General features: G+C 38.4%; 2 protein-coding genes across 2 annotated transcripts in view; one reads left to right on the top strand and one right to left on the bottom strand.

Moving 5' to 3' along the window:
- LOC120455884 (pneumococcal serine-rich repeat protein) overlaps positions 1-22,676 on the bottom strand; it is a 117,941-nt gene extending 95,265 nt beyond the window's left edge. The window contains exon 1 of the mRNA XM_039642374.2: positions 21,925-22,676. The gene's annotated coding sequence lies outside the window, so the exon portion shown is untranslated. The remainder of the gene's footprint in view (positions 1-21,924) is intronic.
- On the top strand, positions 9,369-10,691 carry LOC120455885. Its single transcript, XM_039642378.2, has 2 exons — positions 9,369-9,839; positions 9,908-10,691. Exons 1-2 carry the CDS (start codon positions 9,585-9,587, stop codon positions 10,559-10,561), a joined length of 909 nt encoding a protein of 302 aa, XP_039498312.1. The 5' UTR covers positions 9,369-9,584; the 3' UTR covers positions 10,562-10,691.
- Positions 22,677-27,547: the final 4,871 nt, after the last annotated feature.

The raw sequence follows: 27,547 nt of genomic DNA, 5'->3' as shown, positions 1-27,547 counted from the left end.
CCCCCTTTAACCCCCTAAAGCCCCCAACGGCCCCTCCTGGAAAAAAAACCCATCACACCCCCCTCCCACCCACCACTCTAGTTGTCTCGGCGTGTTTGTGCTCCGGAGGTTTTCATAGTTTTTTTTTTTTATTTGCCAGGCATCGAACATTTTTATGCGACTCCAGCGGACGCATTGTCAGGCGCACAGGGGTTAAAATCGAGGGACGGGGGTTAAATGGGGGTGGGGAGCTCATGGCTCTTGTGGAGCACAACTCATGATTGTGCGGGTGCGGCTGCTATACAAGAAATTAAATCAAGTAAAACACACTTAGCATTAAGCCTTTAACAGATGAATAAATAGCATAGATCTCAAAGATTAAATATTACAAAAAAATACTTCGAGTATAGCAAAACCTAATTTTTTTTAGAAAATTATATTTTATGAACTCTTGTTAAAAGAATTTTTATCAAAGGAAATGTCAGCGTTTCAATTTAAATGCTTAACTCATACTTAAAATCCTTGAAAAAAAAGAAAATGGATTTTTAACCCATGAACTTTCCTTTCCTTAGCAACTTTCCTTTTTGCCGTAAACCTTCCGAAACAAAAAAAAAAAAAGTGACTTTTGCTAAAGGCCAAAGTAAGCCAAATCCCACGAAAATAACCCACAACAAAGGCCATGTGGCCAAGTTGGCCATTTTTCGTCGTTTATCACGCATCGCTGTCAAAATGTCACTTTAGCTTAGCGTTGGCAGGCGATATCTGAAAAGGAGAGGGACACACACCCCGACACCGACACAGACACAGGTACATAGTACCACCATGCTACTACTAGTAGCAGCCTCCAAAGCAGCCACTCCACACCTCCTGATATTTTCCTGCCTTTCTTCCTTCATTTTTTAGCCGCTGCGCACGCGTAATAACGCATAACAGCAACAGCAACAACATCACGTTAATGACAGCCAAAAGGGGGGTAAACCCCGTCGTCCAGTAACTCTTTCTTCTTTTTTCTTTTTATTTTTTTTAGCCACTTCTCCTCGGGCGGTGGCTTCTTTTTTGCCACAAACTCCTTTCAGATGCACCTCAATTCGCCTGCGGGCTACAAAAAAAAATCTCGACCGCTGTTTTGTCACATCATTATCAGGTATCACTCCGCTCGCGAGTAAAAGAGACAGTCAGCTCAGAGAGAGAGAGAGAGAGAGAGGGGAGTAGGATTTTCGACATTATTGACATGACAGCGAGACTTTAGCAGGTGTGAAGGAATTCGCCGTGCCTGACACTAAATCATGCCCGCCATATACGTATGAGTGCGACTGTATTATATGTATGTCCATGAGCGCGGAACTTTTGTCGGCGACTTTGATTGCAAGTCCGCTGGTCGTCGTGATGACGATGGTGATGATGTTGCCACCAGTGGCGTTAATAAAGTCATCTAGCGGTAAACACTGCCCAGCAAAACCCACTTAAGATGCACTGAAAAAATGCCAGGTAATAACGAGCACAGTAAACAGATTTTCAGATTAATAAGACGTGTGTTTAAGTAGTCAGAGGCGATATAAACGAAGCCAGCACATGTTCATGCTCACACTTATCCTTCTGATCAATGGTTATCCCCATCCCTGCTGGCCAGTGTAATCAGCAATGTCAATTGAAACGTTTAACGAGAGCAGAGACCCAGCTGATACCCAAGACCACGACTGTCCGATCGGATCGCATTGCATCGCAACGCATTGGATTGCATCGCATTGGATCGAATCGGATCGGATCGGATCGGATCGGATCGCCTGATGAAGTCCCAGAGCAGCGGACATCGAAGGCGAGCGAAGGAAAAAAGTTCAGCAAGGCGGCAACAAAGTGTGCGCCTTGTGGTTGTTGCATGAATAATTCATAACAGCGGCACCAGTTAATAACTGAGCCGCACACTCCGCAGTCTGCAGCACAAAAAAGTGAAAGCTCATAAGGCAATCAGTCAAAACGTCATCAATAGAATTAAGTAATCAACTCGGGGACCCAAAACAGCAGTGGCAGCCGTGGCAGCAGGCAGCAGGCAGCAAACCAAAACTGACCACACACAACAAAACGGGGCCAGTGAAGGCAAGGCAACAATGGGAAAAATAATAAAGGAATAAAAGAAGGGACACAAAAAAAAAAAGAATGCAGCCAACTTCACATTGATTGCGGTCCAAAAAGGAGTCGAGAAGTCGAGAACAAAAAGAGGCGCGAGTGGCAGGACCACCGACAAAAAAGAGCACCAAAAGAGTAGCCAGCAGCAACGGACACTCCACGGACGGACATACGGACTTGCGGACACACGGATAAGCGGACATACGGACAAGTGGACGACCGGACATACGGACAGCAGTAGGAACAGCAGTTTTTATGGCCTTTTTCCTTTATCTGCTGCCTGCCTGCCTGCTTCGTTCTTTATTTTTTTATTTTTTTTTTTTTTTTGGAAGGTCTTGGACCTGCAGTTATTGTGGTTTGACCAGTTGCAGGGCACAACTCAGTTGGCCACAACCACAAGAGGAGTGCAGAGTGGGGCAGCCACAAGATATAGAACTTGGCCGGCCTGCCGAGGAGAATCTGTCGGGAAGCCAATGCAAAATTATCGGGTCTCGTATCAATGCTCAAATTCAGTTGGCATATTGGGGAATGCTTTGATTAATGTGCAAACATTGTATAGGGAAAATTGTATGAGGAATCAGAAAATACTATTGAAATGACTTTACATTTTTACTATTTACTAATAAAATTAACTATGTTAAGATTAAATAATAGTTTTTATTAACTCTCAATAGAAATCCATGATAATATATTCCCAACTTAGCATTCAATATAAATTCCCTTCAATGCTGAGAACCCTTCGTTTTAAACGAACCCAATGACCTTTTGCATTATTTCAATTAAAATTCATTATGCATTATCTCGTGTCTATGCCGTCGCTTTCGATCCTTGTTTACATATTTTATATTTTCACTCTGGCTTGCGTTTTTCGCTCCTGTTTTTCCTTTTTTTTTTTTTTTGTTGTTGTTGTTTTCCTTCTTCGAGGTACAATTAAAATAATTACGATAATTATATAGTTACACCAGCGACAGTAGCAGTGCGGAAGGACACTCCCTCCATTTTCCTTGGAGGGTGCGCACATTATTTTATTATTTATTTTATAGATTCCGGCATTTGTCGCCAGACATGCGACGACTGGTTGAGCGAATTACGCAGAAATTGCCATGAAAATTACTCGATTTACCGCCATGGCCCTTTTCCGGCGGGTCCTTAACCCTCTAAGGAGGGTCGGGTCTCTTCTGGTCACATAATTAGCCATGGCGAATATAATTAACATAAGTGAGGGGCAGGACCAAGGACCAAGTACCAAGCACCAAGGACCAAAAGACCCGAAGCCAGCTGGAACGTGCCCAAAAAGGAGCCAATTTTGCCGCTCTGTATTTGCGGGCACGCGTCTCGCAAAGTGTCGATATATGTATGTACATATATATAAACGCCAATACATATTCAACATTTTTGGAAATGAATAAATTACGTTTTTTTTTGGCAACTTTTTGTTTTTTCTTGATCCTTTGATTCGTTTCGTGTTGACTGCTTGTTTGCCTGTTTGTATTCATCTTTATCGACATCTGCTGCCCGGGGTTATCCACATCCACATCCACATCAGTTAAAATGGTAATTTTAATAATTCCGTTGGGGATGAGTGTTTTTAAGGTACTAAAGGTACGAAACAACCTGGCATTTAGGAATTTTATTGATAAAATCCAATTTAAAATGATAAAATCCACTTAATGCTGAAATTTACTTTCAAGTTTTCAAGTCCTCAAACAATTACGAAAATTTGTTTTCTGTTATTCTGCGACTATAAATATCAGTATTTTGATCAGAATATTCGAAATATTGGTCCGAATATGGAATGGCATACCTCGTTGAGCTCGTAATTAAATTTCCAATCGAACTGTGTTTTCAGAAAAAATTATTTTTTTTTTTACGTTTTTTGCAATTTTTAATGATGATTTTTGAATTAATGCCAAAAATCGTTTTTCCGTTTTTTGCGACTATAACATTCGAAATATTGGTCCGAATATAGAATGCCATACCTCGTTGAGTTCGTAATTAAATTTCCGATCGAACTGTTTTCAGAAAAAAATAAAATGTTGTTCACATTTTTTGCAAATTTTGATGATGGTACCCCTTACAAAAAATGCGAAAAAATGGCCAAAAATTATTTTGACACAGTCGGTCAAAAAGTGATTTGGTTGGTTAGTATTGGTAATTAGGAGTACAAAACTGTAATTATTTTCGATTTCTGACCATTTTCAGCCAAGAAATACCGAAAATGCCAATCGTAAATATTGAATTTTTGGCGAAAATCGTTTTTCTGTTTTTCGGGATAAAAAATTATCAGAATTTTTATCACAGCATTCGAAATAGTGGTCCAAATATGGAATGCCATACCTCGTTGATCTCGTAATTAAATTTCCAATCGAAATGTGTTTTCAAAAAAAAATTAAATTTGTTTGCACTTTTCTTCCAATTTTTGTTGATGATTATTTGCCGAAAATTGCTTTTCTGTTATTATGCGACTATAAATATCAGTAAATCAAAAAAATTAAAGAAGCAAAATCAACTTAATATTGATCTCTTAAGAGAAAAGTTTAAATATTGACCGAAAACTAAAGCATACTTTTATGGACACAAAAAAACAAATTCTGGTAAAAAAAAAATCAGAATATTTCAGATACGAAAACATTTACAATCTGCAAATATAATTTAATATAGAAATTGGGCAACAAACTTTATAAAACTTTAAAGTAAAACATTTCCAGATCTGATATCATGACACAAATATCTTTGCTCCGCAATTCTCCTTCAGCAATTCTTCTCATGCTCCACTTTGATTTGCTTATCAAGATCAAAGAGATCGCTGCTCCTCTTGTTTCCCCTATTCCTTCTATTTCGATTTGAAACAGCCAGAAGAACGGGAAGACCGGACTGCAGCATAGCGAAGAAGAACACACCCGCACAAAATCCAAATCTTCCAGAACAACCACAGATTTTGACGTCTTGGATGTTGTTTAGAAGAGCTGCAATTTGCTGTGGCCTCCAAGTTCAACTAACATTAAAAGAAGTGCACAGAAACAAGAAACGGGTGAAGAAAAATGGAAGCTGTGCGGCTGCGGAAGAAATGCGGCAGAAGAAGAGAAGGATGCACGTCTGAAGACTGAAGAAACGGGGCGAAGAATCAAGCGAAGACAATTCAAGTTGCGTGCTCTGCGTGAGCGTCGTGCGTTTGACTGACTGAATGACTGACAAACTGACGAACGCCAAAACTGAACCGGGTCTAAGCCAAAGCCGAAGACTGCAAACTGCAGACTGAAGACTGCAAGCTGAAGACTGCAAACTGAGGACTGCGGCCCGAAGACTGCAGACTGAAGACCAAGACTGACTTGGCCCATCATCCATCCATTTATTTCAGAGTTTCTGAGCTGCAGTTGCGGGAGTTGCAACGGCAAACGGAAAACCAAATTATACACATGCATGCACTGCGAGAAATTATTAGGATATTTGAAACCTGAGATGACATTCCGTTTTTTAATCTATACATTCCATTTTAGTTTGCAATCAAACAAATTTTTTTAATGCTCTCTTCAAAAAAGAGTAAACCACATTGATAATGGTTTTTTAAAATATTTTTTCAAGTGCACGCTAGTCCGAGTCGAAGACTGGGAAGAACACCTCCCGCACTCATCCCCCTGCGGGCCACACCAACACAATTGAAATTCCTCTAGCGCAGAAATTGCATTTCACGCTGGAAATGCGTGCTCTGCGTGCAGCAAGAGCCAAAACCAAAGTGCAACAGCAACAAAAAAATTGCAACTGCAACAGCCACAATCATTGCTGCTCCAACAACAACAAACACATCAAGAGCTGCATTTGCAGTCGGAAGAAAGACAAAACGCCTCTGATACTATGAGAAGACAAGCTCTTGATGCACTGTCAAAATTTGCTAAATTAGATAATGGAGCAATAGTCAAAGGAAAATATTCGCCAGAACTGCAGCCTAATTTTCGATTTAATGCGGAGTACTTAAAAATATTAGAACTTGAAGTGCAGTAAATAAATATAAATTCAGGAATAACTATTGCAATCTACAGTTGCTTATTTATATTTTTCAAATATTTTAAACTGTTTAAGTGAAAGAGTAACCCCAGTCAAGAACTAACATAGTTGAGCAGCGAGTAGATTAGTGGGAGGCTGCCGAGTAGCTTTCGCATCCAAAGTGTAGGTGCTGCGAAGGAATTGTGGGCTGCAGCTGGGCTCATTCCACAAAGCTGGAAAATGCCAAAAGCACAACACTTGCCGAGCAGCAGAAGATCTGCGGAAATGCGGAAATTGCCTCAGCAGAAACAAAAAGAAATATTTCTCGATATCAGCGTAAGCAAAAAATGCCGCCCAGTTGAAGCTCTTAATGAAGTTTAATTACATATGGATATTATTTAATTACAAGGCTTACTTTCAGTTGGCGTCGAACTGAAAGCATCTGCGCCTTTCACATCTTTTCACATCTCCCCACAACATTGTCATATTCAAATGTTTATTACTTGTTGATTTTGCCCCACTACTTTGCTACTTTGTTGTTGTTTACTTTTCGGTTCTTTCGATTGCCACAAGATGCAAAAAAAAAAAGTGCTGCACACCACTTCTACTGCCTCCATTGGATTTGTTTGTTGACACTCGCAACTTTTTCGCAGCCCACACAAAAATGTGAGAGGAAAGAGGAAAAATATGAGAAGGATTCCCCAGATGAGGCTGCAATATTATTATTAGTAAACATTTTCGGTAAACAGTGCAGTGCTTCAAATTAAAGTATGATTCTTCTGCGCTCTTTTTGCCTTCAATTTAATAAAAAAAAAAAATGCCTCAGCTTTTAACCGTTTTTAATCAACTGAACATGACGTTAAATTAGCCATTACACATCATTACCTTAATGTCCATTAACTAAGTTCAATTCCATTTTCATTAACCATATCATATTATTTCCAATTGATTTGTACATTAACTTTTTTTTTACCTTACCTTACCTACCCCAATTAGCTCACTTTTTACGACAGTTTTTCGACGGAGCTTCAGGCTTTCGTTATTATATTTATTTTACCATTTTTTACTATTTTTTGTTTGTTTTTTTTTTGGCATGACGTCAAGCTGTTCCCTTGGCCGCCAATCCTTGTGTCAAACCGTTCTTAAGGGTAAATGGAAAATCCATTAATAAATAAAAAAGCGCCACTCACCTGCAACGAGAGAAAGAGAGAGAGAGAGTGAGTGAGTGAATGAGAGAGAGAGGGGGGAAAATTCGTTAAAAAAGAATTTCATTAAGTGCATTGGGGTTCGACTCAGTAGGGTCAAAGGAAAATACAAATAAAATAATAAATGGCTAGTGCAAACAAAAAAAAAAAACAAAAAATGGGTAAACTGGCCGGCAAAATGGCGACGCATATGTGTGCATCCTTACACACACACACACCCATACACACACAGGCACACACGCACAGACAAACGCATACATTGACACTAATAAGCTGCCGAGTTTTGCGTGTGTCAACTTTTGCACTTTTTGCGCAAATGCAAATTGTGTAAAGAGAAAATACAAAAAAAAAATTGAAAAAAAAGATGAAAGAAACATATTTTCACACGAGACATGACTAAAAAAAAGACCCCTGTCTCCCCCACCACTGGCAATCAGCCCATCTCGCTCGCACACTGCACGCTCCAGCGATTCGTTGGGCCAAAAGGGAGATATATATGTACATATATATACAAATATGTACACACGGGCAAGTGCATTTTATATATGCACATACATCCATACATATGTATATGTTTACCTGTACTATAACTTCATTCCAATGGCCGCCCTGCACTTTCCTACGGCCTATTGCCCTCCCTTTCTGGCCTTCTCTGAGCTACAAAAAAATAAATAAAATAAAAAAAAATAAAGCAGAAACAAGAAAAGCCCATGCATATTGGATGTCTACGAATAGTCCAAATATTTGTTGGAAAATCGCTACAGAGAACCCCCAAAAACAGAAACAACAATCGGAACACGCAAAGCCCAAAGACAAGGCTCTAAAATGTGCACTGCCAGAAAAATGCAGTAAGAAAGATGAAAAATGAAAATAAAGTAATAGCAAAAAACAGAAATCAAACTAGTCTACTATAACTATTAGTAAATGTAAATAGTAAATGCAATGATTTTGATCTTATGATCTATGATCTTAAGTTTACTTAAATAAGTTTGTTCTGTAAGTTGAGTACTCACAAACTTTTTTTGTGCAGTGTTGGCCGCAGAGGAGGCGTGGTGTATGTGCTGGCTGCCTCTACGCCCTCCCCTATTTATTTTTATGGGTAGGGTTAGCTCGATTTCAGCTAAGGACATCCACAAACAAACACACACACACACACGCACACACACACTCGCACGAGCAGTAAAACTAGAGAAATACACACTATTCAACCTCTTCCTGTTCCTATTCCTATTCCTTCAGCTACTCTTCCACCTTTTAACCCTTCCGTTGTTGTAGTAGTTCTTGGCTGAACGCATTTAATGGTCGAACAAATGCCTCTGTTTTTTTTTCTCTTGTATTTTTTTGAGGGTGAGAACTCACACACACACACACACACACACGTGCAAGCGGTAAGGGTTGCTAACCCTCCCGTGCGTATATACATATGTGTGTGTGTGCGGGATGAAAATAGTGCCCCTAGAGTGCGAGAGAAAGAGAAGGTGCGCTTCTGGCACATTTAACCCATTGGCAGCCATTTTTAGTTTGGGCCACCACAAATCCAAGCAACTTTTAATGGAAAAAGGGGTTAAGCGAAAAAGTAAAAGCCGATCGCAAACTCCTAAATACACATTTACTAACGAATAAGAGGTAAAGTTAAACTGCATTAAAAATTTTGTTTGTAAAATTCCAATTTTAACCTATTATTATGTTACTTATTGCCAGGAAATTAGCATGTCCCTGATTTTCCCAGAACCTCTTTGAATTGAATAGCGCAAGAATTTAGTTAAGATAGGTCAGTCATTTCCGTTTCTACTTCAACTTCAGATCAATCGAGCTTTTTGTTTAATTTTCGTTACCCTTTGGATTTGCCTATTTCATTGTTATATCATTGTTATATGTCGATCGATCGTTGCAATGTATGCATACCCATTGTGTCCAGCTGTTCAGCTCAGTAAATATTTGCATCCCTTTTTTAAAGTTTTATTACAATATTTTTTTTTATATTTTAACAGAACAATAATGGTGTTTTGTAATTGCTTCTGCCTACATAGTAGCCACTGCCTTTTCACTTTCGATAAGTCAGTTACTACAGACTGGCCCAGAATTCACTTTAATCAGAGTGCTGGCCCGGGATAGACATTATCTGACTGACTTTCTCACTTGTTATTGTATCAGTTAAAATTCTCAATGTGTCACTAAAAATCGCCGGCCAGATTGCTGAACGAACAAAAAAATAAAAACAAGAAAATTCATAGTGTTAATTCAGTTGAGTTGTTCGCCCAACCACAGTATCGCAGTGCACAGTACATCACCACAATGGCCAAGGACCAGGAAGGACACACTTGTCAACCATCCGCCCCGGAGTCCACGGAGGATCAGAAACGGGAGCAGCGTGCTCGTCTTATCAAGGCATTGAGCCGCTTCAAGCCACGCGATGCGAGTCCGCTGCAGTTCTACAACTGTGTCCGCGAACTGTGCATCATGCACAATTGCAGCATCGATGAGGGGCTCGAACGAGCGGCGTTAACTTGGCCAGGACTTAGTATGCGCCAGCGGGAGCTATACGATTCGGTAAGCCAGTTCAATCGAAACGCTCCAGAGACCACAACTTCTTTCAACTAATCTCCCAACTATTGCAGCAACGTCATGCAGAACTGCCTATTCCCGTGCCACGTCACCTCATCTACCGCGCCTTCCAGAAGGAGAGCAAGGGTCTCTGGTCCCTGGGCCGCTCCTCGGTGGGTGGCGGCAAGCAGAGCACCCGCTATACCCTGGAATCCTACAAGCCGCCACCCAAGCCGTCACGCCTCAGAAGGCAGCTGAATGAACGGCGCCCCAAGTACGATAATCTATTGGATTTGCCACCGAAAGTGGCAGCTATGCGCGTGCCGCCGGAGCCGAATCGCAAATTTTCCAGGGTATCACCAGCTTCCGGTCGCCGGATACGAAATTTTACGCCACCGGCCGTTAGGCGTGTCCGATCCATCCGGCAAATTCTATCGATGGCCAGTGTGGATATGAAGAAGAGCGCACGGATGCGCAATCCGGGCAAATGCAATCGAAACAAGAAAACTGATGCCACGGAAACCGCGGGCAAATTGCAACCGGATAAACTGGCATCTGGCGTTAATAAGCTGTCGAAGAAGAAGGCGATCAAACGCAAGGGTGTCGCATCCAAGGCAAAGCGATTGGCCAAGGCTGAGGATCTGCAGACGTCGCACAACTGGGATGAGGCCATCGGATGCGTTCGTCGGCGTCTCATGATGCACAAGCCTTTGAAGTCCAGATCCTAACTAAATCTATATACCATTTATATAGCCCATAGAAATGGTGTCAGTAAGTGTAGATTTTACTTGTTAAAGGATTACTTCATTGTCCTCAATGAAAATCGCTTTCAGAACAAAAGAAGTTAAATTAAAAGTATGCATTTATTTTTCAATGGTCAACGGTTGCGGTCTAAAGCGGTTTAACATAAACCATGGCAATACAGCACATGCCATATGCGGTCTATGAACAGGTAAAAGTAAGGGGTATGAGTTAGACTGTTATTTTTTATGAAAGTTGATTCATCAATTTTATGCCAACCATTTCGCCAAGCCTAAGTGTTTAATTTATTCACCCAGATTAACGCACATAAACATGCAGCTTTCGTTCACCAACCAAGCGATCGCCAATATAAAAAGTCAGCAATAAATACTATAATTAAAAGCATTGAGATCTTAAACATTTCGTTCGAGACGACATGAGAAGACACTAACAATTTTCTAGGCAATTTGATGGCATTTTATTTCGTCTATGGCCGCTTGTTTCTCGTTATTTCCCCGACTTCTTTTTTTTTTTTTTATTAGTTTTACTTTTCTGGTTTTCAAGCGGGCGCAATCATTTTGATGAACCGTTAGTTAAGCACCGACAACAGCAACAACAATAGCTAATAAAACATTAACGCACACACTGGCATAAAAGCCCAAAAAAAAACAAGATAAATAAAATCACCAGAGGCAGAGAACAAAATTCGCAAAAGTTTTATTTTACTTCTTTTTTTTTTGCCAATCGGCACGCAGAAACGACGTTGAGCATTTGACCTAAATTCGGGGACAGCTCTTCTACGTTTTCTAATATTCTTTCTTTTTTTTGCGTTCTCAACGCGCTTTTGTGCGTTACCCAGAAAAAAAAGATAGAAAAAAAAAACAAGAGAGAAACACAAAAAATTCGCAAACTTTTTTGCGACTGCTAATTTCGCAAAGGCAAACAAAAAACATTTCAATTCCGCATAGAGAAAGAGAAGCGCAGAGTTAGAAAAGAAACAAAACAGAAACAACTGTACAAAAGTCAGTTTATTTTATTTTATTTTTGTTTTTTGAGATTTTTGTATTGTTTTTTGATTGCCTATGTCACGAAAAATTTTTGCGTTCTGCCTTTTGGCAATCTTCAGGTTTGCGGGGATATGTTTTCAGGGAATCGGTACGAGAATTTGAATTCTACCTGTTTGGCAGAAGATTTGTACACTAGATATCACACAAAGAAATGCGATATAAAATGAAGTAGTTTTTAACGATCATATAGCTCATTCAGTTTCAAAGAAGAAAAAGTGATATAAGAAAACATTGAATTTCAATGATAGAAATTAATTACGTTCTAAAGCACAAGTTTATGATTTTAGGTAACCCAACTGGTAATAATATCTTAAGAAATGCCATTTAATTAACCTTTCGCGCTTAATTGCCTAAACTTGAGCTCTGGAGAAAGTTACTGCGATTTCTGCTAGTGCCTGGTTATTTTCAAGGATATCTTATCGACGCCTTTAATTTACTTTCTTCATTCCCAGCAAAACTTTCTACATGCGTTTACTGTACGAACAACTTTTTTGCCAAAACCATTCAACTTAACCACCTCACTCGTCTGCATCTAAGTTTTATTTGAATCATCCGATTTCATTGCCATTTTTTTTTTATTCTTTTTGGCCCATAACAATTTTTAGACGCTTCTGCTTGGCAAAAGTTTTGATGACGCTCCAAAAAGACGCATACGGCGTAAGTACTTTATTCAAGGGTATTATGATTTATTATAGCAACAGCAAGAAATGCTAAAATAAATATAACATTTTACTTGCTTCAGTTTTTTAATAATTAATGCATTTCTTTACCATATTCTTTAAAAAATTAGCTGGGATTCACCAAGATCATTTGCCAAATCTTGGGTTTCCCAATTTCTCTGCACTTTTTTGTCGTAGTTTTCTTTCCTTTTTGCTTGTTGCTTTGCTCTTGCGCCATTTGACTTCTAACAGCTTTTGTGGCCGCAAACACATATCTACAATCCTACAATCCTACATCTACATATGAATCTGCTATTTTTAAAGTCGCTAACTAGACAAAAGCCACCAAGTTAACTCAACTAGGCGCCCCGCGCCTCTCTTTTCGTACAGTTGTTTTTTTTTTTGCTATTGGGTGCTGTTGTCTTTGTTTTGTTGTCAAGCTGGTGTCCAAAATCCACAAAAAAAAAAGTTAAAAAAAAAATAGCAACAAATTCAGCAAGAGCAAGAGTACAACGCTGATTACGCAATGCGTTCGGGAAACACACACACACGTACACGTATACACGCACATACAATAAAATAGACACATATACAGACAAGGTTTTTGTTTCGTTTCCGCGATCAACGCGCTTGCGAAAACTCACACAAGCGTACACGGGAAAAAAAATTCGCAAATAACAACAAAGTAGCTTGTGCGTGCGACCCAATTGGAAATTTGACACACATTGACAGCGTAGATAGGCGAAAAAATAGTGGGGGGGCTGCGACAAGGGGTGGGGAGGAGGGATCAGGGAGTGACGAAGCCCAGAAGCAGCTGCTCAGATACAAAGATACAAAGATACAACATCCACAAGAAGCGCGGATACAAGTTCACATGTATTCACTGTGCCCAAAATGTGTGTGCGAAATGATACCCTCACCAAAGTTGAGGTTTCCAAGCACTAGCAAAAAAAAAAGAATGTTAAATATTTGAATTGTTTAACCTACATATTTTCTCTATTATTTTGTCTAATATATTTTACTATCAAATTTAAGCCTACTCTCCAACTTATTTTGTTCTTTCCCATTATTTATATCATTAATATGCGAAGGGCATTTTTCGCACAGCTTCTTCGCCAGCGTTTTTTATGGCGAAATTAAAGAGAGAAAATTATAAAAAAAAAAATATATAAAAAAAGTGTGTGTGGGGGAAACACACAGCTGCGGATTTGTGTGTGCTTTGTGTGTGTTTGCACTCATTGCTCATTTGTTTCGTGGGCTTAGAGCAACTGGCAACTGGCAACTGGCCTGACCTTTGGCTTGACCGTGGGCGTGAATTGTGAATAGTTGCGAAAATACAAAACAGCGCAAAAAAAAAAAGAAGAAAAATAGTGTACTTTGCAAAACCAGCGAGCAGAGAAAAAAAAGAAGCTCGAAATGGCAGACAAAACTAATTTCTAGCGGGCTGCTTGTCGCACAGCTGAAATTCAATGCTATCTACGCACAGCAACACACATCTACACACATCCACACACACAAATTAGTTCAGTAGGTGCTTTGGATGTTATTGTTTTTGTTGTTCCTGACGTTGGGGTTTAATTTTAGACGGCTGTGGAAAAATTAAACATTTCTCAGCGCAAAATGCCAGCGGGAAAGAGAGAGAGAGAGAGAGGAGAGGGAGGAGAGCAGCATGGCTGGGCCCATAAAAAATTCGCACATTTCTGTCCTTGACACACATTGCGTATACGCAATCTACGCAGCCGGCTCCGTAAAGCTGATTTCGTTTATGAGTGCGTGCGAATTTTTTTTTTCTAGTTCCTCACTTTTTTTTCGCAATTTCGCATTTGTGTGTGACCCACATATGAAATCAAACAGATACAGATAACATTTCTTTTCCTATATATGCCTTGGAATTTATGCAAACACCTATATTTTTTTTGTTTTTTGTGCGGAAAACAAATTTGCATAGTTGGGAAAATATTATTCGGCAATTGCGAACATTTTGTATTTCTCCCACTTTGTCATTGATTAATGGCAGTATCGTTTGTGCATTTATTTCCCCCGCCGAGAGGTCAGAAGGTCGCAAACGCATCGCAAAAGTCGCAGCAATTGACAGCTGCCAGTGGAGGAATAGCGATTCATACATTTTCAATGGTCAGAAAATGCGAAAGGTTAAAGCTATGCTTTTAATGTGAATAATGAAATGAAATAATGATTAATACTAAATACTAAAAACCTAATACTAAATAATACTAAATAATACCAAAAGTTAGGTGCTCTTCTCTGCGCTTCTCAAAAGTCCTACATAAGCAAACCACTTTTTCGATTTTTTTTTTTTAAATACTAAATGTGAGTGAGTGGTGCAGTGATTTTATGTGGCAGCAGAGGATATCAACAATGTGATTTCGACCTACTGGAGGATGTGCCTGAGCTAGCTATTTACCAGGAGCTACAACAACCAAATAAAGATAAGTATTAAAACACTTATTATTTACATGTATTTCCAGTAATAAAAAATTAATTAAATGATTTGCAAACATTTTAAAGCATTAATATAATGCTTAAAATATGGGTTCTGCGTTTTGAATTAATAATCAGCATGAATGAAAATAGAGATTTCCTATATGGAAACAAATGACAACTTGGTTTGTATACCTATTTTATTTGTATGTATCTTTTTTTTTACCACATTTTTTCATAGGTGACTTGAGCTAACAATAAATTTCAGTTACATTTCTTCATTTTTGCTTAATGTCATGCGTTGAGGTGCTAGGAACGTGCCTTCTGCCGTTTTTCAGTAATTTTAATTTTTATGCGATAACAAAATATTGCTAATGTTATATACAAATTTCTATATAATATACAGATTTCAGTTGACTCGTACAACAATCTCATCATCATCATCATCATTATCATAATCATAGTTCGCCCAAAAATTCTAGTCAGCAAAGTGTGACTGATAAAAGTTCGTTTCTATCTTGCTGATATTTTCTACTTTTTTTTTTGTTATTTATGATTATTTTAATGATTTTTTGTGTTTGCCAAACATGCGAAATTGCGTAAGCAGCAAGAGGCAAAACTAGATAGAGAGAGAAAGAGCGAGTGAGAGATTAGAAAAGCGCCAGAGCGAGAGCAAGAGAATTGGCAAAAATGCGAAAATACAAAAAGAAAAAAAAGTATCGCTAGCACACAGATAGGCCAATACCAATGCAGATCTATACATTCGCACGCTCTTCAACTTGACTTTGAAAAATGTTGACAGAGCGCAAAAAAAGAGAGGTAGCTCGCGATTTTCGGCAACATTTTTTCCTGTGTTTCTGCTTGTATTGTTTTTGCCATTTTTTTGTTGTTTTTTTTTTGGGTGCGTGCGTTGATCTCGTAGAATTTCGGCTACGCACTTTTTTGCGATTGCGAATTTCTCTGGCTTTTTTTTCGCATTTTCCTGTGAATGTGCGTGTGAGTTCATTGACTTTTGTGCGTTTTGTGCGTGCCTCTCATTTTTTTTCGGCGATTTGAGGCCTACGAGGTGTTGTTGTTTGGTCGTCTGTAATTTTTGTGCGTGTCGTTGATCTCTTTCAGGCCGGCAAAAATACAACAAAAAATTGTGTGTGGGGTTCATTGAACCCCTTGATTTGGGGCTTATGGGGCGTACGAAAGTTCAATAGACTCGCGAATTTTTTTCGTTGGGTTGCCTAGCTTTTTTTGGCGCTGTCGCTTCGATTTAGGCATAGAAACAACAGGCATTTATTAATCATGGCCAGAATCTGATTAAAGGGTTGATAAAGTATGGGTCTTTATGGGCTTCGGCTGATTTATGTGGAATATATTGGTATTAATGTGTGACAGCAGCAAAGTTACCTTTTACTATACTTGCATTTTGATATGAATTCAAAATAATTTCTTAACTTTCGCTAATTTCTCTAATCAAATTCAGATGTTACCATTACTAATACGCTGGTAATTCTTCATATTTGAACTTTTCCTTTCTCCTGCAGCAGCCATTAGTTATTTTTGCGCAATTCTTCCATTAGTAGTTGAACTCCTTTTGGCTTCAAAGGCTGAAAACCCGCCCGCATTTAGTAACGAATTCAACAACGCGATCCAACAATCGATCTTTCACGCCTGCCCCATCCTTCACTTAACTTTCCGCGCAATTTGCAGGCTGCCATCATTTTTCAACGCTTCACAGTCGTGAGGGGGTGGAGTGCAAAAACAAAGAAATGCAAACAAAACTTCAAAAAAAATATATACAAAACTAAATACATATATACAAAAAAAAAAAAGGGCGCTGAGTTGCCTAGGTGAGAGCATAATTTATGCCAAATTTATGCATTTTTTCTGCCGCTTCTTTGCTTTTCCCTCGTCTTTTTGCCTCAACTTTCGAAAGTTCTCTTTTATTTCACTTTATTTGGCCTGCCATTTTATTTATTTTTTTTTTGTTTTTTGCCAAAGTCATGGGAAACATTTTGCAATGGTCAAAACGCGTGTCGATTCTGCCCGTTGGTGAAATTTCGTTTCTAATGTCCGCTGACAGGTCCAAAAAGGTCAGGCAGTATCTTATTAATTTTCATAAATTTATGTTAATTCCACATTAAATGCGAAACAAATGTGTGAGTTTGAATGATTCAATGCGAATACATAAATTATGTTTTGTGCTAATTGGTTTGTTAAAACGTAAACTAGTGAATATAAACAAATTTTTATTTGCTTCATATTTTAATATCGTTTAATAATTTAAACCCGTATTTTAAACACTTAAAAAGCGTAGAACTACGAGAGCGTCTGTTCTGCGGCCCATTTGATGTTTCCCAATTTCTAAAAAGTGTGCAAAAAAAAAACCGGTTATTGTTTTAATTTGCTATGGTCTTCCGCGCGAATCAAAAGTGGGAAAGCAAGACCAAACAAAATTAAAAAAAAGCTGAAGAAACTGTCACCCAGAAGGAGCGAAGAATCTAACGGGTTCGTAGTCTTCTAGGCAGTCGAAAGTGTTTCTATATGGTCATATAAAAAATATCATAATAATTTACAGCTGTGTGTGCGTGTTCATCAGCTGCAATGATTATGTAACTTTGAGCGCAATTAAAACAAAAGGAAAAAAAACGAAAAATAAAATGGAAAAAAACTGAAAAAACAAGCGACTGAGCTGCTATACCAACAATGGCTAACTGAATTAACCTTGTTCTGTGGACGGAAATTGCACAGACACATGGAGCGATAGAGATACACTTTGTATCTTTATTTGTATCTTGTGGGGTCCTTGGCTATAATTAATCCACAATTACACACACACACACACACGCACACACACAGAAGGAGAACACGCAAACGGGGCCCCAGCCACGATCAGATATGGCATTTTTTTCCTCTTTTTTCTGTATTTTATTTGCTATTTTTTTTTTGGCCAAACTAAACTGAAAAATTCAGCTCCGTCCGAAATGCTAATTGCCAATGGGTCAGACCCCCGGCTTGCATGTCGCTTGTTCCTGCTGCTATTAGTTGAAAAGTCAGTCACACAATGTGTCACGCAGCAAAGTGCAACTCCACACACACACACACACGTACATTTTTCCCATCGCTTCTCAAAATGGTAAAGAAAAAAAGAGGAAAAAACTAAATAAATAAGGTGGAAAAAAACACGCATACGCAATGTGTTCCGGGCAGGCGGAGGTAAATTTCAAAGCGCAGTCGAAGTTGTAAATTAGTGAGAAATCACAGCGGCAGGCGCGGATTTTCAATATTTTTCGCTTATGTGGATTTTAATATATTCCATTGTTTTAAATATAATAAAGTTTAATTTGTAAATAATACCTTAAATTCTGCAATTTAATTTATATAAAGGAACAATGGATAGTAGTTTTATTAATGTAGTTGAATTATACAATTTAATTTAACTTATATTTAACTTAGCTTAAAAATTCTGTTTTGCAGCCCTAAAAAAATATTAGACTTGTTGGTGCGTCCTTCTTGTTTTTTCCCCCATTTATTTTTTTGTTTTGAATTACTTGTTTAGCCAATGTAATGCATTATAATTGTACAATAGTAATTGTTGTTGTTGCTGTGTAAATTAGAAGGCGGCTGTCAGATAAAAACAGCAACTACAGGGAAAAAAAATGTAAAGAAAAACTACAAAACACAAAAAACAACAAAAAATTGAACAACGCAACTGAGAAATGCGCAATAATTGATGCACGCAAAATGCGATTTTACCGCCTCAATGGGAGCGAGCGAGACGGCGCTAGGCATGAGTGGGCGGCAGGGCGGCGGGGGGTGTGTGTGTGTGTGTTGTGTGGGTGGTATTTGGGTTTGAGGTTGGGGCATTGCATATAATTGCGTTATAGTTTGTAGCTGTTGCAATGCCACAGCGATAACACACACGCCAGCCCACACACACACGCACACGCACACACATATGCACGCATGGAAATGCATTTTAGGGTGACCATGCTCCTATTGCATGCGCACTCGCTCACTGCGTCTCTCTCTCTCTCTCTCTCCCTCTCTCTCTCTCTCGCACACACTGGTCGCCCTCTCTCCCTTGCACAATGCAAACTGCAAACTGCAAACTGCACATTTCTCTTAAGCTCCTTTGTTGTCTGCTTAAGGTCGCCTATTAATCACTTCCTATTTCGCGTGAAATTTCATTTGGTTCCCCCACTGTTACCACTAATTGGTGTTACCCTATCCTTGAATACTAATTTAACCTGGTTAGAGTGACCTGTTCTCGAAATGATTCCACTGACCATTACATCGAGTTATTAAGGACATTAAATACAGTTAGGGAAATGCCAATATCGATTGAGTTACGATTGCAAACAGTAAATAAACCATTTCAGGTGAAATTATAAGCAAACAGAGAACTTGTTAGCCAAAACTTTTGTCTTAATACTATTGAAAGCATGCCCATTGCGCGTAGTTTTTTGAGTAGGAAGAGTTTGTCCATATTGATTGCACATGGACATATAGCATTATCAGAAAAGCCCACGGTCTTGAGTAGTCTGAGTATCTGAACAAAACACCTGGGCCGTTCGGTTTGCATTCATAATAATTAACGGAACTGCATATCCAAAGTGCGTATCTTTGGCTCGAAGTGGTGCTGTAATCTTTAGTTTTTTTTTCTTTTTGACGTGTGACTTGCTGTGTTTGAGTTCGACTTTCAGTGTTCAGTGTTCAGTTTTCAGTGTTCAGTGTTCCGTTTTCCGTAAACAGAAAACAGAAAAACCTGCGACTGGCGCCACAAAAGCGAGTGGGAGTTGTGGGCGTGGCAGCAGCAATAATAACAATTACAAATTGCACGTTGTTGCATCGTGAGCATTTCTGTTTATTTTATTTTTTCTCAGTCGCTTACAATTTGTTTTTTCTTTTTATTTTGCCTCCAATGCTTAGCTGAGCACGCATTTTCGATAAAAAGTAAAAAAAAAAAAAAAAAAAAAGAATGTACATGTGGCTTAAGCGATATATAGTGTGCATTACATAAAAAATGGCTCATGAATGCAGCCGCGTGTGTTTTGATATTTGAACAGTAAGAAAACTAAATAAAAATTTAACACGCAAACACGCGGCGTATGCGTAATAAAAAATAGAGCACATTGCGGAAATGCTTGAAAAGCGAGATTAAAAATCACGAAGCGCGTAGGGTAATAAAAAAAAAAAAAAAAATCTTATAGGTCAAATTAAATATAAATATTGTAACGAATAATATTTTAAATTCATTCATTTAAATTCACTCATTCATTTAAATTCAGCTTCTCGAACTCCGTTTATTTATTTTTATTTTTTAGTTTAGGCCAAATCATGATAACGGTTTTCCAATTGAGCGTGCGAAAAATCCGGAGAGATCTGTGGACTGTCAACGCTTTGAGTTTGAGAAAAGCGCAAAAAGACGAGAAAAGCGAGGAAAAGCACACAAACAAAAAAAAACGGCATCGAGACAGAGGAAAATTGATTTGTCACGCTGCGCATAAATTGCACATAATTATGTAAGCAACCGTTTCTCCGCCGCTGCATTTTCGCTTGGCAACCCCAACTCTTTTGCCGCTCAATCAATAGAAATAACTTTTGTTTTGCCGTCTCATCAATTAGGCCTTAATTTTGTCATAGTCTAGCCAACTTGCACTTGGCCCGAACGGGTGCTAACGTTTTATTAATGGGAAATGGCATTTCCCTCGATTCGCGACCCTGGGAACTAGGAAAATGCTAGAGGAAAACTCGGAAAACTAGCAAAACTATGTTCCACCATGACAGACCTTTCCAGTTGCTCAATTTATCCGTTCTTTTTTGTTCTTTTGCCGCCGAATGTGACCTTGTTTTATAGTAATTATTAAAAAAAAATAAGGAGAAATCTTTCAGTAAAATCTAAACTTCTTTTTGAAATGCTAAGGGTATGAAAATCACATGGCGGTGTCATTAAATAAATGAATTTGTTATAGAAAAGGGTACGTGAAGGGGTTGTAACCCTGGCCGATTGTGAAAAATGGTATTTCCGATTTGAAATTAGAGGCGGAACAACAAAAAAAAACGCTTTACCTTTCGAGTAGCACAGGCAGAAGAATATAATATATATATATATTTCAGTATAATGGACAAACCATTAGATGTGCTGAAAGGCAGGGTTGTCGCTCACACACTCACACAGATGCCCACCAACACACTCGCGGCCATTCACAACAGGGCAGCTGCTGTCAATCAAAGAGGAAAAAAAAAAGCTTTGACAGCCATGAACATGACGACTGTCTGTGACTGTGTGTGTGCATGTTTGCTAATTTTGGAAACTGCAATTAACGCATGCACACACACACACACACACAGACGCTAATTAAAACAATTTCGCAATTGTGCAAAAAAAAAAAGAAAAAAAGTTCAATTTAAGCAGAGAAACCTTCAGTTGAGCCAAGCCAAGCCAAAGCCAAAGTTAAAGCGCCATGTTTGGCCACACAATTGTTTGACAGCAAACACACACAAACACACCCGTACTTTAAACCTCTATTTTTTTTTTTGTGGTTTTTTTCCTTTTTTATTTGTTGGTACGATCTTTTAGCATTCACTTCCCATTGTCAAAAGGCGCAGACGACGTCGCTCACTTCCGCTTCGATCAACACACAGAGTGGAAAGAAGCATGCAAACAAAAATAATAAAATAAAATGCCACAAAACAAAATGAAATAAAATAAAACTTTTGTCATGCATTAAGATTTTTTTTTGGTGCTTTTCCCCCCTCCCCCTACCTCTTCTGCTGGGCTTCTCTTCTCATTATGATCCCATATGCGCAGCGACCTTGGCCTTCAAAAATAAAACACAAAAAAAAATCAAAAAAAAAAAAATTCGCAAATAATTTTTGCAGTCTCTTTTTTTCCAGATTGTGGTTTGGCTCGCCTTTGTTTGATATTTTTTTTTTCTGGCCAAAGGGGAACTGGCAGGGGGCACCAAGGGGTTAAGACACACTGTGTGGTTAATTGCATGAAAACTACACTTCTTGGCGAGGAATTTGAGAATTTTTGTTATATTTTTGCAAGCTAACATTCCAACAGCATTTTCAGTAGAAAATTGTATTGATTTTAGCAGGAGTTTCTGTGTAGTTACATATGTATGTATGTGCTTTTTTAAAGTGCTTTTTCTAAATTAAAAATGTTAAATAAATTCGTGAACTTACCTTAAACTAAAACACTCGCCAGTCGGGCGTTACCCGTCCAGCAATCCATAAGTTTCAATTTTCCAATTGATTTTTGTCGGGGGCCGTCGTCTTCGTCGATTTTGTATTGTTGTTTGTTGCAGTTGCTTTTGTTGTTGTTGCTGTTGTTCTTGTTGTTAGCTTGGTGTTGTAGCTGGTTGTTGCTAGTTGTCGCTGCAGTTGTTTGTTGTTTGTTGACTGATCTGTGACTTTTCGCTTGTGTCTTTTTCAAATATTTTTTACTTTTTGCACACCGAAATATTTGATTTGGGACTGTTTTACAACACTGTCATATATTTTTGCGGGCTTTCCGAAATTTTAAAAATATTTCCAAGTTTGAGAGTTTTTCCTTGTGTTTTTTTTTTGTTTTTTTTTGCCTCAAGAAACAAAAATTGTTTTATTTAGATTTGGTTTAATTCCTCCTTTTTGTTTTTGTTGTTATATCCATAAACATTTAATTGGTCCAGTTGGTCGAAGTTGTGGGTGTGTGTGAGGGAGACAGATGGTGCGTACGTATTCGTTTGAGTGTGTGTGTGTGTGTGTGATTAGAGTGGGATAGAGAGAAAGTTCTAATTAATTCCTTTGTATCTTTTCTTTATTTGCCAGAGAGCGCTGCCAGAGTTGTAGCGTGTTTATCTTGTTGTTGGTAGAGTTGATCGTAATAGAGTTGCCTTTCGATTTGCCGAGATTGCGTATTGTGTGAATTGGTTTGCCTTTAGCTTTTTGGTTTCTTTTTGCTGGTTTCTCTTTGAGTTTTACACGCTTTCTTCTTCGTTGAAATTTGGAATTTTGAAGAATATGCTGAAAGGATAAGAAAAACAATACATTAATTATCTCATCTATATATCTATAAATGTTACTTGTATCACTTTACAATTTATTGCAAGCACAATTGTATTTAAAACAACAATTCCCAAGTTTTTACTTAATTCCTTTTCTGCAGTTGCAAGAATTTTTAATCATATTTGGCAAATAGGAGTTGCAGCTTACTTTCAACCGAGTTTATTGCCCCTGAGCACTTCTTAAATTTACCTAAATTAACTTCAAATTTGCTTATTTACCTTAAATGTAGGCTATGGCAAATGTCACAAATGTGTGTGTGTCTGTGCGCGAGTGTGTTGGTGAAAACTTTCACTACCTTAATTACCCGAAAATGAATGTTATTCTTGTTTGGCCAAGAGGAGGAAGAGAAATGGGTGGTTTTTCGGGGGTTAAAAGTTGAATGGCAATGCCACATAGTCGACTGTTATAGTTGTTCTTCTTCTTCTTGTTGTTGTTGTACTTGTTGTTGTTGTTCTTGTAGTTGTCTCGGAAAGTCTGTTAACTGTCTGCGTTGTTGCCTCAAGTGCCACACACACACAAACACATAGACATACCAACACACAATCTCTGGTTGAATGTTTTGGTGAAATTAACACATACATACATATACAGTGATGCACACACACACACACACAGTCATAAAGAGATAAGTTTTCGACTGCAACATGTGGCAGGCGCGCTTAATTATGACGTTGCACACAGTGAGCGACAACAGTCATCATTTGAGTTATGTCTTCATGCAAATGGGGCTCACTATAGAGTATTTATAGAGTACTACCAAAATAAAAAAAAAACTTTATTGAAATGTAAAAGGAATCAAAACCATTATAATAAATATATTATTTCATACGAAGTAATATTTCATAATAAATGTATGTTTTATCATCACTGCAATACATTACTTTAGCCATTTAAATATTCTACTTTTTTGGGTTTTCCCACAACTTTTCGGCCGTTTGACGTCATCGCTCCCTCTAACTCTGTCTGCTCTTTTGCATATTTTAATCAGCCGCAAGTGGAAAATGGGGAAAGTGGGGAAAAGGAAAGAAAAGCTGATGGCAGAGTAAGAAAACGGCGAGCAGCATCTGGCAGTTGTGTCTGTGGTTGTGGCATTGAAAAAGTTTCCATTCTTGCCACGACTTTTAACTTGTCGTTTTTGTTCTTGTTGTGCCCCCAGTTGTTGGTTTTGCCAAGCATAAGTAGGTTCAAAGTTCAAGTTCAAGCACATGCAGAAAATTAGTCATAGCTTCCCGATTAAAGGCGAACATTTTGAGGTTATTATTATTATTATTATTATTATTACTTCCCAATATAGAATTATAAATAAATGCAATTAAAAGAACTTTTAGGGCCAATCTTAATTGGTTTCGGGCAATAAAGTTATTGCTTAGTTGAAGGAAAGCTAACCACCAAAACGATCAGTTCAATTGCTGCGAAATCGAATGGGGCAGCACGCACTGATAAGCCTCACATGGAGGACAGCAAACAGACAGAAAGAAGGTTGTAAGCCGGGGGAAATCCGGACGGGCCATGGATATATAGACAGAAGTCAGGCATACGGACGGACAGACATACGTACCGACATACGGACAGATATACGGACAGACAGACAGACAGACAGACAGACAAACGGACAGGCAGACAGTTAAACCAATGCCAGACATCCAGACGGGGAGTCAGACTGAAGTCAGACGGCGAGACGCATTGTTGATAGATACTCGTACTAGAAGCGAGTCTAGAAAATGTCTAGGGGTTCTACATCTGTATATACATACATATATATATATATATATTTGGTATGTTTATGTGTGGCAAATACATATGTAACTCCCATAAACAATGACGACAGGCTGCTTAAAATGTCTGCACAGCTGTTTGATGTGTGTGTGTGTGTTGCATCAACAGTTGAGGCAACTGCAGACAGTTTGAAGATACACGCCCCCCACGCCCCCTTTCCAACCCATGAAACCCACGTGAAACCGCCTTGCACCGCCAACACCACCACCCCCCACACCCCTGGCCACACAATCGACACATATTTTTTAACCCTTGTGCAGGAAAGTGTCATGATTTATCCCGCTAATTGGAGCTTTGCTTCTCTTGATCGGTTCATTGCCATAAATAGCTTTAAAAAACAAAATATATAATTTAAAAAAAAACTAAAAAAAAAATATTTACGTGGCTAAAATATTGTTTAAACTATTATATAGTTGTTGGAAATTTACAATTTCAGTATAAAACATGTTTTTTCTAATATATTCCCCAAAAAATGTGTGATTTTTGACCCCCGGAAACAACAGTCGGGTTAAACTCGTGGCCCAGGACTCCAGGAGTGAAGAAGACACACAAAAATAAAAATGAAAATAAAACGCAACAAAACACAACAACTGAAAAACCCTCGACAGTGGCATGTTGCATATTCCGTGTTGCAGGTGAAACGCGCTGTTCTTGTTATTTGCGAAAGGGTGGGGCAGGTGCACGGGGGAAAGGTCCGGGTGGGGGAGGGGGAGGGGAAAATGGCGAAGGCAATGAAGGAGAATGATGTTTTTTGAATGGGAATGGCAGAGGGTATATCAAAAGTGCAGGGAAGAAGGGCCCCGAAGTCTGGTGGTACATAAAACTCAGCCCTTGGTTGGCGTCTTGCGTTTTTAATTTCGTTTTCTTTGTGCGCATTTTCCATTTATTTTATCTGTCTCGTCTGTCTGTCTGTTTCTCTGTCCCCGTCTCTCTCTCTCTCTCTCTCATCCTCCGTCCCGCTCCCTCAGCGATATGGACAACTAAACACGGGCAAGGACATACCGAAAGGACACCGACGAAATTCCATCCACTTGTGTGCAATTGTCGCCCCGCGTGACACATAAAAAAAAAACTAGAGAAAACTTTTCAGTTAAGTGTCGCGACTATTAGATACCCCTTACTAAGTGATTGAGACACATGCAGAGGTCCGGACATCAACTTGACTTATCCTAAACAAAGTACGAAATTAACTATAAACCCCTTTTACTCTACGAATAACTTGTATATTAAACACATATAGAAAATACCACGGACAAAAATGTTGACAATAAATTTATGCAATAGTAATAATCGAAAGAAAAAGGGGAATAAGTACATCATAAATTGCAAATAAGGAAGCATACAGAGGAGCTGGTAAATAAACATATTTATGCAGCGCAGGAATAGCATAATAAATTACAAAGGTAATCTACTTTAAAAGTTCAACGAAGAGGGATTCTTAAAAAGGTGCTTCCATTCTAACATTTTTCACAAAATTCATACATTAATTGAAAGCATTTGAAATATTTATTTTTATATATTATATATAATATATATATATATTTATATATAAGTAAAGAAATATAAATCCGAAATTTGTTCGATAACAAAAAACGAAAACTTAATAAATACCAACGAACAACAACATGTTTTTCAGTCAATTTTTTCTGCCTGCAAACTGTTTTCGCTAAAAAAAAAAAAAAAAGTGACGATATTTTATTAGAACTCATGGAATTTAGTGCTGTGGTTTGGTTCAGTTTGGTTTGGTTTTCAGCCTGGGCGACAGAATTCGTTGAATTTATGAAACTTTAGACGTCAATCGACTGACGACGGGGCAAAACCGAGGGATAAACGGACAAATGTCACGGCATCTCTCCATTTCGAGAGTGTTTTATACGGACAAGGGGGAGCAGCAAGAGGCGGGGGCGGGGGTATATGCCATTACGAGACAAATATAAAATATGCCAAACAAGTTAAGAAAGTCGAAGAGGTAAACAAAGTTTGCACAACCGCAATGAAAAGTGGGAGTCAAGCCTGCACTTTGAAAGCTGTCATCCGAAATCAAGTCGTAGACAAGGTAATAATTGTTTAAAGAAATCAAATTGAGAAGTCGCAGGACAAAGTGATAAAAATTTCATATTTCCAAGTAAGTTGTGTTATTCTAAAAATGTTGTGTGGCTTTTATGTATGTGCCAGGTGAGAGCTCAAAGTTCATAATGCAATTGTTAAAATCTAGAGAATGCACATGGTTCATTTTCTGAGCCAACGAGCCACAGAATGACCGACTGTCTGGCGGACGGAATGATTGAATGACAGGCAGCGGAATGGTCAGTAAGCCCGCAATCCCCCCTCTTGCTAAAGAACCCCCCATTCTTTTTGGCCGGCAACCCCTGTTCATAATTATAAAGTTCTTTTCTTGAGCGCGTCTGCAATATTTGCATAAATTATTGTACAACAAACAACAGTTTTTTTTTCTGCATTCATTTTCCAGAAAATGACGTTGTGAAAAATGCAGCAATCATTTTTTACGAACTTATTTTGTATATTTTTTTTTTTATTTTTTTTTTATTATTTCTCCTTTTTTTTTTTTGTTTTGCATATGGCAATATCAGTGACGGAATTCCTGGAAAAACACATAGGCAAAAAGAGCGAAACAAAATAAAATAAAAAAAGCAGAGAAGAAGACAAATGTGAGGGTGAAGGGGAGCGGCAATTGCAACGGGTGCAGTGCACCGATAAAAATAATAGTAAATAGTGAATACATTAATATACTTTCTTAGAGTTTAATGTTTTCGAATAATGACATATATTTAAGACCAATAAAAGAAGTTATAATATAAATTTGACATCGTTAAACAATTAAAATAAATGCATTTACTAGCCAAAGAGTTTATTAAATTTTAGCTTGCGTTACTTAGTGTTTTTTTACAGTGCAGCAACTGCAGCTGCAGCAACAACAGCAAAACGTCAACGTCAGCGGGCCAGTGGACAGTGAATATGAATACGA

This window comes from Drosophila santomea, chromosome X, assembly GCF_016746245.2.
Source record: "Drosophila santomea strain STO CAGO 1482 chromosome X, Prin_Dsan_1.1, whole genome shotgun sequence".
Classification (NCBI taxonomy): domain Eukaryota; kingdom Metazoa; phylum Arthropoda; class Insecta; order Diptera; family Drosophilidae; genus Drosophila; species Drosophila santomea.
The sequence above is the reverse complement of the archived record's forward strand: the minus strand, read 5'-3'. Positions and strand labels throughout refer to the sequence as shown.

Bases quoted from the DNA above. Each gene is read 5' to 3' on its own strand.
- LOC120455885 (XM_039642378.2), top strand. From the start codon at position 9,585: ATGGCCAAGGACCAGGAAGGACACACTTGTCAACCATCCGCCCCGGAG. The intron at 9,840-9,907 runs GTAAGCCAGTTC...CAACTATTGCAG, and splicing joins AGCGGGAGCTATACGATTCG to CAACGTCATGCAGAACTGCC.